The sequence below is a fragment of the Tenebrio molitor genome, chromosome 9 (genome assembly GCF_963966145.1).
Source record: "Tenebrio molitor chromosome 9, icTenMoli1.1, whole genome shotgun sequence".
In the NCBI taxonomy this organism is placed as follows: domain Eukaryota; kingdom Metazoa; phylum Arthropoda; class Insecta; order Coleoptera; family Tenebrionidae; genus Tenebrio; species Tenebrio molitor.
The window spans coordinates 10921583-10936790 of NC_091054.1; the positions used below are offsets into that span (position 1 = coordinate 10921583).

Sequence of the window (15208 nt, forward strand, 5' to 3'; positions counted from 1 at the left end):
ATGAAAGAGAAAAATCCCGGGATTTTGGCTGAAAACTCGTCCCCTTTAAGCTCGCTGAAGCTTTCAGATTTGCTGTCGGTATTGATAATAAAGCACTCTGAGTATTAACAAGTTGTCCATTATACTCTAAGCTCTCATCTGGTGTTGAGGTTGAGAGAACAAATGAGAGGTTAATGAAGAAAAAATGTATGAAAGATGAAGAAATGCGCTGGACGGCATTTATTTATAAAGGAAAAAGTCGACAGAAATAGATAAAAGTGGAAAAGTGAGAATGTGGAATTTAATAAAAATTAAAAAACAAAAATATATGGAGGAGAGAGTATAAATTGGAAAAAACGATAGAAAATGAATGTTTTAAGAAAATACTGAAAGAAAGTAAAAGATGAAAACAAAATCAAGTGTTGAAAAAACTGACAGCAAAAGAAAAATAAGTTAGTTGAAGTAATAAGGTGAACGCATTAGATAATGAGTAAGGAAAAGAAAACTAAGTAGACGTTTGCAAGATTTTTGAAAAATATTACAATCAAAAGGCAGAATTATAAAGAATTATAATAGTACAGGGTTATTCTAAATGATTGTAGTCGAAGTAGACCATGCCCATGTTATTAAATTTTTGCCGCTTTCATGTGAACTGTCAGTTTTGTCGCTGTCACTGTCGTTTTTTAGGTGAAAAGTGCGGTGATGAGAATTTTATTTATTTTTGTTAAATTAACGACTGAGTCCAGAAATATTGAGTTGTTTTACAACCAATTCTGTAATATTGAGTTGTTTTGCACCCACTTTAACTCCCGTGTATACTTACTTATTCACATAATTTTGATGTTTTTTTATGTGGAGCAGCAACCATAAATTTTACGTTCAATTTTCACGCCCACTTCAACTACAATCATTTAGAATAACCCTGTATATTATTATACGAGTTTAACAAGACATTGTATTATCACATGAGTGTTTAAAGCACGACGAGCGTAGCGAGAAGTGCTTTAACTGAACGAATGTGATAATACGTCTTATTAAACGAGTATAATATACTATTTTATCTACTTTGCTTTACTAATTCCTGAAATTTCAGCTGTTCAAGTTTTCATATTAGACTAGGGATTTTCGCATGGGTTGGTAACAGACATTGTTCACAAAAATGTAAGGTTATTTTACTAAATTTACGTCATAGTTTCACTGGTTACCTTGACGTCAAACGGCTGGCTGATTTTGCCAATGTAACAAAAGCTAAAAGTTACCAAAAACAGTTTAATAATATGCTTCATTATTAAACTGTTTTCGGTATAATAATGAGCCTATTTGTAACTCAAAGTAGATAAAATTGAATTAAAGAAACAAAGAAAAAAGAGAGTACGCAACGGATGAAGAATGGTCAGGGGACAATACTGAATGTTCAAAGAATAGAAAAATAGGTAGTACAGTTGGTTGCAAAAAAAAACGGGAAACGAAAATTTTCCTAATGTAAATTTGATTTTGACCATTTGTCAATTAATTGTCTACTTGACAATACCTATCAAATAATTTAAAAAAATGTCATTGAATTTTGACGTTATTTCTAGCCTATCTCTCGTAAGAAGGTTTCACACTAGGAAACAATTGTAAAAATGTGTCAATTTTATTCTGACAGTTCCCGTTTTTTTGCAACTAACTGTACAAGTAAAGAGTGACGTAAAAGTAAGAAATGTAAAAAAGAATTTGATTTTGAAAGCGGTACAAATTATAGATTGATGAAAAGAAAGTAAAAGAAACATAGGTTTGAGAAGAAACAAGAGAAAAGAAAAACGATTAACGAAAAAACGATAAGATGAACGTGAACAGAATAAGAAGGAAAAATAAAAAAATATAGAAGAACCACACAAGCGAGAATATTCCGACCCTCGCCCCTTCAAGCTACTAAATTTTTTTACCGCCAACAAGACACAACATCGAACGTAAAAACAAATCCGAATCGACCACTTGTGGATGAGGGCTGGACGACTAAATCGCAGTATCGTCGAAAGCGGTCCCGCCTTTTTACCGGAAAACGGAAACGACTGTGAAAAATTGTACGTTTTTCGCTTGTCCCATTGTTTCCATTATCAAGTACTTTTATTACACGGATAATCACCGGTTCCCACGCAAATGACACTCTGACCCGAATTCGTACATTTAATCGTCTCGTTTTTCCGCTGTACCAGAAACGGGCGAGCAGGCAGCGACGGCGACGGTGACGTCGACAGGGGACGGAACTGGTGCATTTTTCACGAGCTGGGGAACTGATAAGGCGAGCAATAAAGTCGAACGGGTTCGATGAGGACCGAACGACCGCCCATAAAAGCTAGATGTGTTTGCTCTCGATCTGACACCTTTCTACGAGTATGTGGAGACCTTACTCCACTTCAGATAAGGACAAGAAAAAACGGAACTTGAAATCAATCCTGCTGTCACGCTTCTAGCCCACCACGTACCTGCTGGCACGGCATTCAGGCCGGACTAATTTACAAACTGACGATGCTAATGCTAATAAGAGTAATAAGAAAATGAGCGTAAATAAAACGGCTTTAAGATTCATCTTCCTTTTAAATATTATTGTCATCATCGTCATCATCATTATTATTATTATTACTACTACTGTTAAAATCCCCGGGAAGACGGAAACGCGTCCAGATCTGCACTTTCGCGAACCCCACTGCGCGTTTCGTGACTTTCGTGCACATTTTCGCCACCTCCTGGTGATCCTTCTGGCGCGTTCAGGTCCTGCGTCGGCCCATTTCGATCAGCTGACTCCGTCCAGCATTATTGATTCGACGATACGACATTTGGAGCCGGTTTCAGTCGGAAACGCTCCTAAACAAGGACGAAATAGAGCCGACGCCGCCACGAAATGTGGGTCAGATCTGTCAGCGGCGGTACGTTTTAGTCCTTACGTCGCTTTCGCTGCTGAAAACGCACGCACCGTCAGTGCAACCTGTGCCGCCGAAGGAGCAACAACCGAGACCGCTTTTCCACCGCTGGGAACAAACGGTAAGTCGTCCTGCGTGCGGCGTCGCGACGCCAAAGTGCCGACCATCGGGCAAATTTTACCATCGCGATGCGAATTTGTCCATGTTGCGCAACCCCACTTCCGGGGAAAGTCATTCGGGAATTAAATGTCGCAAGTGTGCAAAGAGTTGGAAGAACCGACGGGGCGACGGAATCGAATTTGTTTGCCGCAACAACAATGTAAACTGGGTCGGTCTAGTTGACTTGTTATGCTGAAACCCACACTGTACTATCTTTGATACGATCGGGTCAACGTGTGCGGTGCGGTCACAATTGTTCTCTCTTCGGAGTTTAATTGAAAACGTTTATAGATTTTTACGTCATGTGTCACCGTTAGTTCGCACAAAGTTCAATAAATAAACTGTTAGACCGGGCTGGACTAGAAACAAGTAAACAATCAATCAATCTCTTGAGGAATACAAATGACCCACAAAATCCCCAAAACTTGCCAACCCCTCTGCCAGATAATTCACATCGACATCAAACTTCCAACTCTCGTTCTTTACTTCGCATTTATCTTGCAGCCAATCTGAAATTCACTTCGCCGAGATCTGTCCGATAAAATATTCGTTTGGAGTGTTTACATAAATGTCGACTTCTTCATATTTGATTAGCGCTGGTATTCCGAAGACGAAAGTTGTGCAAATTTGCTTTCACTACTTCCTAATTTGCCTAATTGCTATTATGACGAGGCGCATAATTTTAGAACGTAATTTCCCAGTTTATGATCAAACGAAGTCGAGATTTCATCCTCGACGACGCTCGTTTGATCGAGAGCAGGTCGCAGATCAATTCAGCGCCGTCAAAAACCGACTGACATATTTATTTTTGTTTCTTTCTTGGACGTAAGCGAGATGGAAATCTTTGATTATATAATTTATTTATGGACACTGTGGGGTGAATATTTCCGAATTGTGTCTGACATTTGCATAATGAAAAAAAGGCTAAATGCCAAAATATGACATTTAAATATTCGCAACACTTGCTTAATTTCTAACGCGTACAAGAGTTACAACAAACAGTTGAAAAATGGCATTCAACTGACCGTCCAAGCGAAATCTCGAGCGAATTCTTCATTCATTTATTTTCTTGTTTAAAAAATTAAAATTATTTTTAAACCCAGGGGTTCACCTACAACCTGGAAACTATCAAAACATTCTTTTTTGTTCTCTTATTTTTAGTCAAGGTTTTATTCGAAAATTTACTTACTACAAATCGGTTTTTATTAGCTCTTTAAAAGCACCAAGTTCGTAATTTTCCGCTCTTTTCATTTAGTTTCACCAAAGCCACCAAACGAACAGAGCCAAAAAATGGTATTTTTTCAATTTCACAAATCAAAAACAAAACCTAGGAAATGTTTCAACTTAAAATTACATTTTACGTTGACATTAAAAATAAAATTTAAAAATTGAGCTTATTTGCAGAATTTTCCAAACAAAAAGAAAAAATTAAATTGGATTTGATTAAATGTCATTCTGTTTCACCCTGTGTTGCCATTTGTCACACCTACTCGATTTTCATGGCTTGGCGAATTGCTAATTAGTAATTACATATCAAAAAAGCGGGAAAATTCAAATTTATTTACGATATGATCTCTATAACCACAGAAATAACGACAAATTGTTGTTTTGCAAGAATTTAAATAAAATCTGTATTGATTCATATTGACATCTGTCAGATTCAAAACCTACTTTATTTCGAATGGAACGTCAAAAAATGGTGGGAAATTCAAATAAAAAAAACCACTTAATCCAAATTCCAAGTATAGTCCAATTTTTACCCTTGACGTCATTATCTAGTAACTTCACGTATGTTTGAGCTAGGATCAGAAACAAATTTGAATTGATCATAAATAACTATAATGTTTCAAATTTATTGACAGTTGCTTCGAAAGGTTATGTTTGTAATCAATGTAATAAGTGAAAGAAATTAAAAATTGTCAAATTGACAGGAGCATAAAATAACCTCAAAGTGACCAAACGTGCCTTTTCTTTGTTTTTTTTTCTGTTTCTGTCGTTTCAATAAAGAAAAAGTGAGGAAGGAAATCGTGACGTCACCTCAAAAGGGTAAAAATTGGACTATAGAAGTGTGAATAAACGCTCAGTCTATGATTGTTGAAACAGAATTGTGAATTAAACAGAGGTCGTAATTTTCATTCAAGTTTAATAATTGTGAGTGCGTGCTTATCAGTTATCTAAACAATTTCGTAGAAAAAAAGATTTAATTAGAGATAACGCAGCGATCCTCTATCGGGGTCAAAAACCGCCAGATCTGTCCCCGAGGTTCGGACAGGCAAATTTCCGTTCGAATTGTGATTTCGTCTTTCGTTTCCAGTCGAAAATGACCTCTCCGGCAATCAACGGCCAGAAGGAAAACTCCAAGACCGACTCGAACGTGACCCTGGCCCAGCCGCCCCAGCAGACCTCCGAATCGACGTCGACGTCGATCTTCGTGGCCTGGTGGAGGGTCTTCAAGCTGGCCAATCTCATGATCAAGCAGGGCTGCTAGATCGTCACAGCACCGGAATTCGAAGAGAGCGAGCGTACGAAAATCTACCCCCACACAGGAAAAACACAATAAAACAGAATCGTCCGATGAAATACGTACAAAAAACAATGGTACCGGAGGATTTTCGTACGCGCGACCACGCTTTAGTACCACTTAATCGACTACCAGTAGAATTATTCCTGTATTAATTAGGACCTGATACTTTACGATTACATATTATCAATAGTAACGCTGAGGCGTTGAGTAACGTTCCGAGATGGCGCCACACGACGTTCTTCCATCTTCCATTGTTTCAATTAACGACTAATGTTTTGCAATCGTCGAACACCGTTCTAGATGTAGCGTTTCTGGCACTCGAGGGGGCGGCTGTCCCCGGGGTAGTCAGTCACGCGGCAATCAGTGCCGCCCCCTCGGCCACCGATTATGTTTTCACACGTTGCGTTGTGTTACCACACAAGAGATATGTTACATGATTCAACCATAACCCGTATGTGATATAATACAATTATCATAACTTTATATCGTATTTTTGGTAATAGAGTGACCGGTTTCGACTTTGTTTAAGGTCAATAAATGTTATTCACTGTTGATTTCGTCTTTTCTTTTCTTCTCTTGAATCTACCTAACCAAGTTTCAAGTTTCGGAGTCGTCACTTGTTCTATTTGTGGGGACGGCACTTTACACGCCTCAAATGAGAAAGCAATTTAATCGAGGAACTGCTATAATTAAACTTGTTTCGGAAATCTACAACACTGGATCGGTCCAATTTGTACAGTTGTCCACACGACATGGAGGAAATGCAAGTGGCGCCGAGTGAAATAAGACTTGTCGTAAAAAAACCACGATCATTCATTAAACTAGAAGAAGTAAACACTTGAAAAGTAATCAGACTGTAGCAGCGAAGATAAATCGACGGTTTAATTAATCGTCGGATTTAAATGAACACGATAAAAAAGTACTTTAATGGGACAATACTGTTGGGCGAAATTAACTAAATCACTTAAAGTAATTTTCCCCCAGACCAGAAGAAAGACTGAAACGTTTAAGGGAATTTAAATTACTAAATATGAGAATAATGTTTTGTACATTTGGACCAATCAGATTTCAGCATTATTGAATTGTCTGCCAATCAAATCTTGATTTCGCGGAAATTTCGTGGAAATTTTCGGAAATCATCAAGGGATATAAAAAAAGACAAGAAATTTAATTAATAAAGGCAACACAACGAAATATTCTCCCTTTCTACACAAAATTCACGAAACTGCTCTCGCGGAACGAATAGTATAAAAAAATAGGTACTCGTACATACTTTGACGTGTCTTACCTTGGACTGCTGGTTAATTTCGTCACTTGATTTCTTAAAAAACCGAAAATTACTTTTTGGTGGCATCATTTAAGCGTTTTTGTCACAAATTTTTGAGAAAAAATTGACACGACACTGATGCAGTGATGGCTTGTTGATTTATCAAGGTTCGCTTGTCTCCGTTTTGTTTCCTTGGTTACGAGAAGCACATTCTTGATTTTTTAAAGTACTTACTGTCAAATTGTTAAATGTCAAACATAAAATGCGATTTTTTAACCAAATCTATTTCGTGCTGGTTTTAATTACCAGAGCACTTAATACATTAAACTGTATTGCTAAATTGCTAATGCTAATTTGTTAAACAATTATTTTCTTCACATTTTTATAAAACGTAATGGACATTTTTTAACATTTTTTTACCCTTTCCATGCTTTCCAGCTTTTGTTCGGTGTCAGTCAAGCATTTTCTTTGTATTAGCAAGAAATTAAACTAACAGTAACCCTTAATGCCAACATTCTAATCTAAATTGATGCTAAATTATTTGTAAATATGTTTGCCAAATATCTGACTGAACTTACTCTTTCCAGTCAAAAATGACAAATGTGTTGTTTGTAGTTTTTCTTAACCTACCAGATTCAGCCTATTATTAAATACTTGTGACCGCTGATAATATTTACAAACAAAAAAATGTCAAAAAATTCTTTCATAATTTCATCGGTCAACACATCACCTGTTGATAATCCAAGACACACGTTCTAATTCAACGTCGCGAGACAGAAAGAGAAAGTGACAGATACGGAGAGACTTTAAAAAATTGAAATAATTACGATAATTAGCTGCCACGTGACACAGCAAATGTCGGCTTACGAAGGTAAAAGTGCAAATGCGTAGCTTATCTTCCTCGTTTGCGCTTTTTTCGAAGCCATTTGAGCTGATTGTGCATTTGCTGATTAGCACGTCGCCTTTGTGTACGCGACGCAACTTTTTTCTGTTCCAATTGAATTGGGGTCGTCTCACTCACCTCAACTTCCCCGCGAAGGTCTCCTTGGTGAGAGGGCTGCGCTCCAGAGAGCTCAGGGAACTGGGACGCGACGAATATCCGCTGCTGGCGCTCCTGAAACAACATTCGTGAAAACGCGAGAAAATCGGGGCTCGAGGAGCCTACCCCGCCTTGACAAGCGACTCGGCCGAGGTGGAGTGGAAAGTGAACTCCTCCTTTTCGGTGATGGGGCTGGCCGGGGTCGAGCAGACTCTGAGGGTGCCGCTGCTCAACATCTTCCGGAATTTCAGCTTGAAAGGGCGGAGGACCGGCGATGACGGCGGTTTCTCGCTGGCCAGCTTCTCGTAGGTGGGACTCTTCGGCTCCATGGCGGGTTACGGACGAGCACAAGACGCACCGATAGGGATAGACTAACGCGATAGCACTTTTATCACCAGCCAGCACCGATTAATTCCTGTGTACCGAAGGAATTAGCGAAATGGAGCTAAACAACGTGTGACGTCTGGAAATGAAAACGCGTAAATTAGTGGCGAACGGATGCGAAGGAATAAAAGTGATATGGGACCGGCGGCGCTTCCGGCGCCGCAGACCGCGTCCGCTTCCTGGAAATTATCTCTTCGGAGTCCCTCCGGTTCCTTGGGTGTCAACACGCTCTACCCCGGACGCTTCCTGCACCGAACACCGATCTAATTGTTGCATCGCAGGTGCCGCAGGTTCTAGGTCTTTCCGAACGTAAATACAGTTTGGTTTGCTTGGCGCGTCACCAAGACATAACACACAAACAACAGAAGTATTTTAGCGCAGTAAAATGTTTTTTTCAAAAAGATTCTGTCCTTCATTTTTGTTCAACATCAACAGTAAAAATAAATGAACTAGGTAGACATTAATTTCCATTTTTTTCTCTTCTTCCGTCAGTTTCTTTGATATTTTATTTATTTTGGCAAGCTCGTTCCAAAAAATTTCCTTGGATCCTTCTGAAGAAGATTTTCTCTGGTACCTTTCTTTCATTTTTTTACCAAAACATGTTTCCAGTTTATCAATTTGCCTCTTTCCAATTTCTTAATTTATTTAAACACAACTCTTGAGAAATCCTGTGCAACAGTGCAACCTTTGCACTTCAAGCACTGACCTCACTTCAAGGCCACACGTGTCAATCAGTTGTCACGAGAAGCTGTCCACCGTGCTGCCCTCTGCCGACAAGTAGAAAAATCGAAGCCACTTGTGTAAGTCACCTTGCTGCGCGGGAGTCGGCGAAAATAATCGATCAGTGAATTCCAGTTTGCAGAAGGAGAAGGTTCGACGATCCAGGTTCGTACAAATTTTTTTTGACTTAATTATTTTTCGATCGCTCTTTTCAACTGGTACGAAGACACAATTAAATCTGTTACATTAGTAACAGTCACTTGTCAGTTATCCTGAAAATTCCCAATGACCAAATCCTTGATTACATAACACTCGGACTCGATAAACCTCCACGGAGTCTACTTGTGGCATTTTTCTGCGACCGGCCGATCCACAATTCATTCGTGCACGCTTCGCTTTTCGCCACATTTTTTTGGTTATGTAAGTTTGGCCGCGTTTCAACTTTTGACTTAACCCAGATCGAGATTCCGTTACCAAGGCAATTATCTCTCTTATCAGCGATTCCCGATATCGTAGACTTTGTGAATCACGTGTGTGACGTCAGAACTTGGTGGAATTTGCCTCCTAACCTCCAGTTCAGTGCACGTGGACGTGGACTATTAATATTGCGTCAGATCACATGATTATAATTTTTTTCCTTGTTCATTTCGATATCGGTTGCAGCGAGTCGTGGTGATCAAAAATGGGTGTACCAGACGGTGATGCGGAAAAGGGAAAGAAGCTGTTCGTGCAGAGATGCGCCCAGTGCCACACCGTCGAAGCCGGTGGCAAGCACAAAACCGGGCCCAATCTGAACGGCCTCATCGGTAGGAAAACGGGACAAGCCGCGGGTTTCGCCTACACCGACGCAAACAAATCCAAAGGTACGTAATCAGATGACAGAACGTCAATTTTTCGATTGAAAACAACCTTGTCTGCCATTTTAAAAATTGACATTTGGGCACTACCAACCTAACGTAATTGTCAACGCTACCAACACAACTTTTTTCTTTTTACAGGTATTACATGGAACAAAGACACGCTGTTCCAGTATTTAGAAAATCCGAAGAAATACATCCCTGGCACGAAAATGGTGTTCGCGGGGCTGAAGAAGCCACAAGAAAGGGCAGACTTGATCGCGTACTTGGAACAGGCGACCAAGTAGACAACACCACCGACTTTCGAGTAGAAATTACGACGTCCAGTGTTCTAAACCGTGATAACATTACACCGTCAATTGTCGTAATTTTTATTTCAAAGCAACAATCGTATTAGTAGTAATTTTGTCAGTCAAGTACAGTTGTCACCACATGTACCGCACGGGACGAAATACTTGTACAAACTAGCCAATTTCCCTTAAATTATTCAACTTTACCGACGTTTCGTGTAACGCTGTACAGTAATGCATTAGATAACTTATTATTTTATTTTGTGTTTGTCTTTTGTTTCACGTTACCAAACTATTTAATAAATTATTTGCGACGGACTGGTCTTTCCATGAAGAAACAAGTTCAAAAGTAACAATTTCATTTACACGTTTGTGGCGCCACCAACGTCACTCGACAGCACTACACTTCTCGAGTTTTTATTTTGACGTTGATGTTACAAGACGCCATTTGCGTTACAAAAAATTTAAAAATGTAGGGCAACTGTATCTCCTCGATGGTGTCGCCGTGTTCACACAGTCGGCAAACATCCTGGTATTCGGTCAAACTGGGCTTCTCCGCGGGTCTCGTAACCACCGTGACCGGTCCCAGTAGAGTACCACAAGTGGTACAGATCAAAGCCTGAAACGACACCGTCAGTAAAGGAATAACCAAGAAACGAAGATCGGTACCGTGGATTTGTCCGAATTGTGAAACAGTCGGTCTTGGAGCAAGAATGAAGCGCCGTGACTTATCAAAGAGTCACGTTCCATCTCGCCGAAACGCACTCCTCCTCCTCGCTTCCTACCTTTGATGGGTTGTCTGGTAAGAATGTCGTTGGGACCGGTCGAACGCACCTGCAACCGAGCCAAGCTCAGACTTGCTTTCAAACTGTTACCAGCACCCAACACGGTACCTGCCATTTATCCGAGACCATATGTCTCAGCCTTTGGTAGTGAACAATTCCGAAGAAGATGTGCGCCGTCAGTTCTCTACCGTCGATTCCCGAGTACATCGTCTCGGTGCCGTGGTAATTGTAACCTCCGGCTTGCAAAGCCTGGCTGAAGTAGTCTATGGCGGTGTTGTCTTCAGTGAATCTGAAAGGAGTTGCGTCGTGTACTAGGCCATGGATGGCGGCCGATTTCCCCGCCATCACTTCGATCATCATAGCCACGGTCATTCGGGAGGGAAATCCGTGAGGGTTGAATATGATGTCCGGCACCAGACCAGTCTCCGTGAAGGGTAGATCTTCCATGGGGTACTTGAGCGAGCAGATGCCTTTTTGACCGGCTCTGCTGGCGAACTTATCTCCCACCGACGGGTTACGCTAACAAATCGATTAGCACCGATCGCACCCGTGCGTACCGTACTTACCGGAACTCTGAAAGTAATGCACGCGGTCTTGTTGGATGCTTCGAAGCTGGCGCACAACTTCACCGCGTCCACGTAACACTCTTCCTTCCCTCTGAACTTCTTCACTATGTAGTGAAACTCGTCAACGCTGTAGTAACAGTAGAACGGCTCCCCGTCTCGCATGTGTCTTCCTACAAACGGCAAACCGTCCGTGTCGATAAACTCGGCCAGCTCGGGCTTCTCCGGGTCCCGGCAGAAATACGACGTCGAAGGTTCGAGCATGATGAACTCGGACTTGTAAATCGACCCGTGCGCGAAACCCCTCTCTTCCGACGCTTTGTTGATGATCATGGCGTCCTCCATGTCGTAGCCCTGCAAAGACAACGTCACGCTCTGCATTTGCACCGAAGCGATTTTAATCACCGTGTAACTGATGACGGCGACGATCGCGTTGGTCCCCATCGCGAAATCGTCCAAGTCGATGTTGTCGTAGTGGACGGGGCGGAAAAGCGGCGACGCCGGCGTCTGCAACCGATAGAGCTTGGTTTGGGATTGGAGACGCCAGTTCAGGCAGGGCGTGCCCATGGTCTGTTTGCCCATCTGGCACTGGTACATGTTACGCGGGGATTGGTTGCAATCCGGCATCGGGATCAGCTGAGCCAAGTTGGACAGGAACGTCAGTTTGGAGAGCTCCTGGTGGGTGGTCACGCCTGCAAATCCAAACGTCGAATGTTGTAACTTTGCCGCAAGGTGGCGCAACTGTCGCCGGCTTCCACAGTTTCGCTTATTTTTTCCTCACCTTTGTAGAACTCCTCCGGCGCCACGCAAATATCCAAGTAGACCTGCTCGAACGTCCCGACGTACTCCACCGACTTGGTGGACAAGTTCCACACGGGCCTCATCATACGAGCCGGCCCTGTGAATAGGTAAATCCCCGGGATCTGCGTCGTGTAACTCTCCATCGGTATAAAAACGATCTCCAGAGTGTCGGGCACCTCTTTACCCTCGATCTTGAGCCACCTCAGCTGCCGCACCATCCTCTCGGCGAACTTCTGCCAGACGTAACCCACCACCTTTCCGTCGAGGAGAATCACATAACTGACGGACTTCGCCTTGTTGATGACGTCTCCCAACGACCACATCCCGAATCTAGCCAGGACGTACGGGATGTTGGCGACTTTTTTCGCGTCCGGCACGTCTGTGACTCTACAGTTCATGGTCAAATGATTCAAGAGGCCGCAAGGGCTCCCGTCCGGGGTGTGCACGGGACATATGAAACCCCACGCGTCCGGCAGCAGCTGCCTCACCTCCGTCGTCCTCATCTCCTGGAAGAACGCCCCCCTGTGGACGGCCTTGAAGTGCGACATGTACCGCATCCGGTTAATGTTCTCCGCCACGATGGTGAGACCCTTGTCTTGCTGCAGGCCTAACTCAGCCGAGTTGCCCGCGTTCCCGGTGGCCATGAACATCTCCATCGTATGCGCCAGCCCTCCCGCGCGCTTCGCGCAACCCAACATCTCGCTCTGGGTGAGAAACCCGGACGTCTTGCGCCTCGAAATGGCGAACTTCAAGCTGACCAGCCAGTACTGCAGCCGATCTTTGATCATCTGCAAGTAGAGGTGGCCGCCTAACAGCAGTTCCTGCATCATGACAGCGTCGGCGCCCTCCGCTTTGCACTTGTCCTGAGCGAAGAGGAACAATTTTTGCGTCATGAACACCAGCATGTTGAATTTGTCTTCGTTGCGGTCCAAGTGGATCAAAACGCACTTTTTCAAAATGAAATCGGCGACTTGCGTGTTGCTGTACCACTCTGGGCAGTCCGTGAACTTTATCCTGAACATTTTACCCAAGTAGTCTTTGCACGCTTCGTGCGAGTGGAGTCCTTCGCCGTGGAGAGCTCTGAACATATTCTGCAGACATCTGAAATCGTCACAGTGAAATAAACACGAGTCTGGTTCTAGAGAGGACTCACTCGGTGTAGTAAGCGTCATCTTCGTAAGGTCCCAACAATTGCTGACACATGTAATAATCGGTGTGTTTGACCAGACACTTCAAGACGAGCACGAGAGGTGTGTAGTACAAAGTTTTCTTGTAACTAAACATGAGTTTAGCGGTACCATCGGTAACAAAATGTAAAACGTTGTTCTGAAAATCGAAACTGTCACAAAATAATCATTTCAATCGCGATTTCTTACTCTGGAAGTCTGGTCTTCTCTGACGCACCTAATCGACACTCCGGTGTCTGAAAACAGCGCCCCTCTACCCTTCCACCCCGACCTCCGGATCGCGATGGGATAATTCCTCCGCGTCATCAGCAACATCCGCACCAGCCTCTCGTGACCCTTCACCACGAAATACCCACCCCATTCCTGCTCGTGCTCCCCTCTTTTCACCAACTCTTCAGGAGTCAACGTGCTCAGGTGGCACCGATTCGACTGCAACCCCGAGTCTGATTATCACGTTTAGAGATCGCGTTCGTCTCACCTTGACCATGATGGGCAACTCGCCCATGTCCTTCTCGAAAGGAGGCTGCTCGACTCCGTTCATGGTCCAGTTGACGGTCACCACAAATTTCCCTCTGTAGGAGGCGGCTCTCTGTCGACATTCCGACGGATAGATTCTGGGGTTTTTGACGCCGACGGTGCCCGTCGGGACCATAGGGTAGTTCAGATTGGCCTCCACGATCGACAAAGTGATTCGCGAGTCGTTCAGAGCGAATTCGATGGGGTCTAAGTCGGCGATTGCCTGGTCCAGGCCTTGATTCGTGAAGTAGTTGAAGCTGGAGATGTGGGGGAGGCCCAGTTGTTGCAAAAGCTATCGTGGTAGAAGACATTTAATGGGGGTGCAACGAGGGCTATAATTGAGTTGTCGATTATTGCCAAAAAGTGAAACGTTTAAACGTAATTTTTTTTGTCATTGTTTACTTTAGTTACTTGTGGAATTTTCGCGTTTTTTCTGGCCAGACACCCCTAGGGCGTCCTCCTACATCGTTTTCCACCACTCAAACCTTGTGCAAATGATTGTTCCTTCCTCTTTAATTATACTAGACATTGACGCGACCTTGAAACACAACAAAAGAGAAAAACAAAGGCATTTGCACAAGGTTTGAGTGGTGGGAAACGACGTTAGGAGGACGCCCTAAGGCAAAAAAAAACCGTCTGGCCAAAAAAAAAACGCAAAAATTCCACAAGTAACTAAAGTAAACAATTACCATTTTTTGTAACCAATAAAGTCAAGCCACGCTCCTAACAAACTTTGGAAGAATTTGATTGAAAAAAAAAAACTTGGCAGTAATTTTTTTATAAAAAAAAAGAAACATTCATGAAAAGAAAAAAAAGAGGGCATAACAGTGAGAAGATAATAAATAATATTGCTATGTATATACTTTGGCGAAAATGTGTACATTTTGTTCCTTTTGCGATAAGAATCGTTCCAACATAACCTCAAATACGCACATGTTTCAACCAACTTACCTCGTTTTGAGTTTTTGGAGGCACTCCAAATTTGGAGTTTGTTAAATTGGACAGAGTTGGTTGTTCCAACACCATTTTTGAGTTGTTTTTCTCCATTAAAGAACTAATAAAAAGTCTATTAACAAGATAACACTACATAACCCCAAAATATATCACACCGTGCCAGAGATCACCTTCCGACCACTTTCCGACTGTCAAAACAGTCTGAACCAATCGCAATCGGTAAAAATCATACGGTATTATACAAATTACCCGCAGTTTTGTACACTTGCGCACTGTCAAT

The 15208-nt window shown here is 42.5% G+C and overlaps 3 protein-coding genes and 1 long non-coding RNA gene across 4 annotated transcripts in view; 2 read left to right on the forward strand and 2 right to left on the reverse strand.

Moving 5' to 3' along the window:
- The window catches only part of RapGAP1 (Rap GTPase activating protein 1), a 99045-nt gene extending 90704 nt beyond the window's left edge, over positions 1 to 8341 (reverse strand). The window contains exons 1-2 of the mRNA XM_069059099.1: positions 7998 to 8341; positions 7854 to 7946 (exon numbers count right to left, since the gene is read on the reverse strand). Of these exons, the coding sequence (XP_068915200.1) occupies positions 7854 to 7946; positions 7998 to 8200 (296 nt within the window). The 5' untranslated portion in view covers positions 8201 to 8341. The remainder of the gene's footprint in view (positions 1 to 7853; positions 7947 to 7997) is intronic.
- Positions 2520 to 6119, forward strand: LOC138138961 (uncharacterized). Its single transcript, XR_011162166.1, has 2 exons — positions 2520 to 3003; positions 5356 to 6119. It is a non-coding gene; the product is annotated as an uncharacterized lncRNA (long non-coding RNA).
- Positions 8342 to 8981: 640 nt separating the features above from the next.
- Positions 8982 to 10440, forward strand: LOC138138960 (cytochrome c-2). The gene is made up of 3 exons (XM_069059111.1): positions 8982 to 9140; positions 9639 to 9838; positions 9974 to 10440. The coding sequence occupies exons 2-3, from the start codon at positions 9658 to 9660 to the stop codon at positions 10117 to 10119; spliced, it is 327 nt and encodes a 108-aa protein (XP_068915212.1). The 5' UTR covers positions 8982 to 9140; positions 9639 to 9657; the 3' UTR covers positions 10120 to 10440.
- Positions 10441 to 10464: 24 nt separating this feature from the next.
- Polr1B (RNA polymerase I subunit Rpl135) lies at positions 10465 to 15124 on the reverse strand. Its single transcript, XM_069059098.1, has 11 exons — positions 15084 to 15124; positions 14926 to 15028; positions 13937 to 14266; positions 13648 to 13887; positions 13425 to 13597; positions 12252 to 13372; positions 11876 to 12162; positions 11474 to 11824; positions 11016 to 11426; positions 10792 to 10956; positions 10465 to 10741 (listed from the first exon to the last, which is right to left on the reverse strand). Exons 2-11 carry the CDS (start codon positions 15019 to 15021, stop codon positions 10523 to 10525), a joined length of 3393 nt encoding a protein of 1130 aa, XP_068915199.1. The 5' UTR covers positions 15022 to 15028; positions 15084 to 15124; the 3' UTR covers positions 10465 to 10522.
- Between the last annotated feature and the right edge of the window lie 84 nt (positions 15125 to 15208).

What these genes read in the sequence shown, in the direction of transcription:
- Polr1B (XM_069059098.1), bottom strand. Translation starts at nt 15,021, where the DNA reads ATGGAGAAAAACAACTCAAAAATGGTGTTGGAACAACCAACTCTGTCC. An exon ending in AGTTGCCCATCATGGTCAAG is followed by an intron (nt 13,888 to 13,936) that starts GTGAGACGAACG and finishes TCGGGGTTGCAG; the next exon opens with TCGAATCGGTGCCACCTGAG. An exon ending in GCATTACTTTCAGAGTTCCG is followed by an intron (nt 11,427 to 11,473) that starts GTAAGTACGGTA and finishes TCGATTTGTTAG; the next exon opens with CGTAACCCGTCGGTGGGAGA.
- LOC138138960 (XM_069059111.1), top strand. Translation starts at nt 9,658, where the DNA reads ATGGGTGTACCAGACGGTGATGCGGAAAAGGGAAAGAAGCTGTTCGTG. An exon ending in CGACGCAAACAAATCCAAAG is followed by an intron (nt 9,839 to 9,973) that starts GTACGTAATCAG and finishes TTCTTTTTACAG; the next exon opens with GTATTACATGGAACAAAGAC.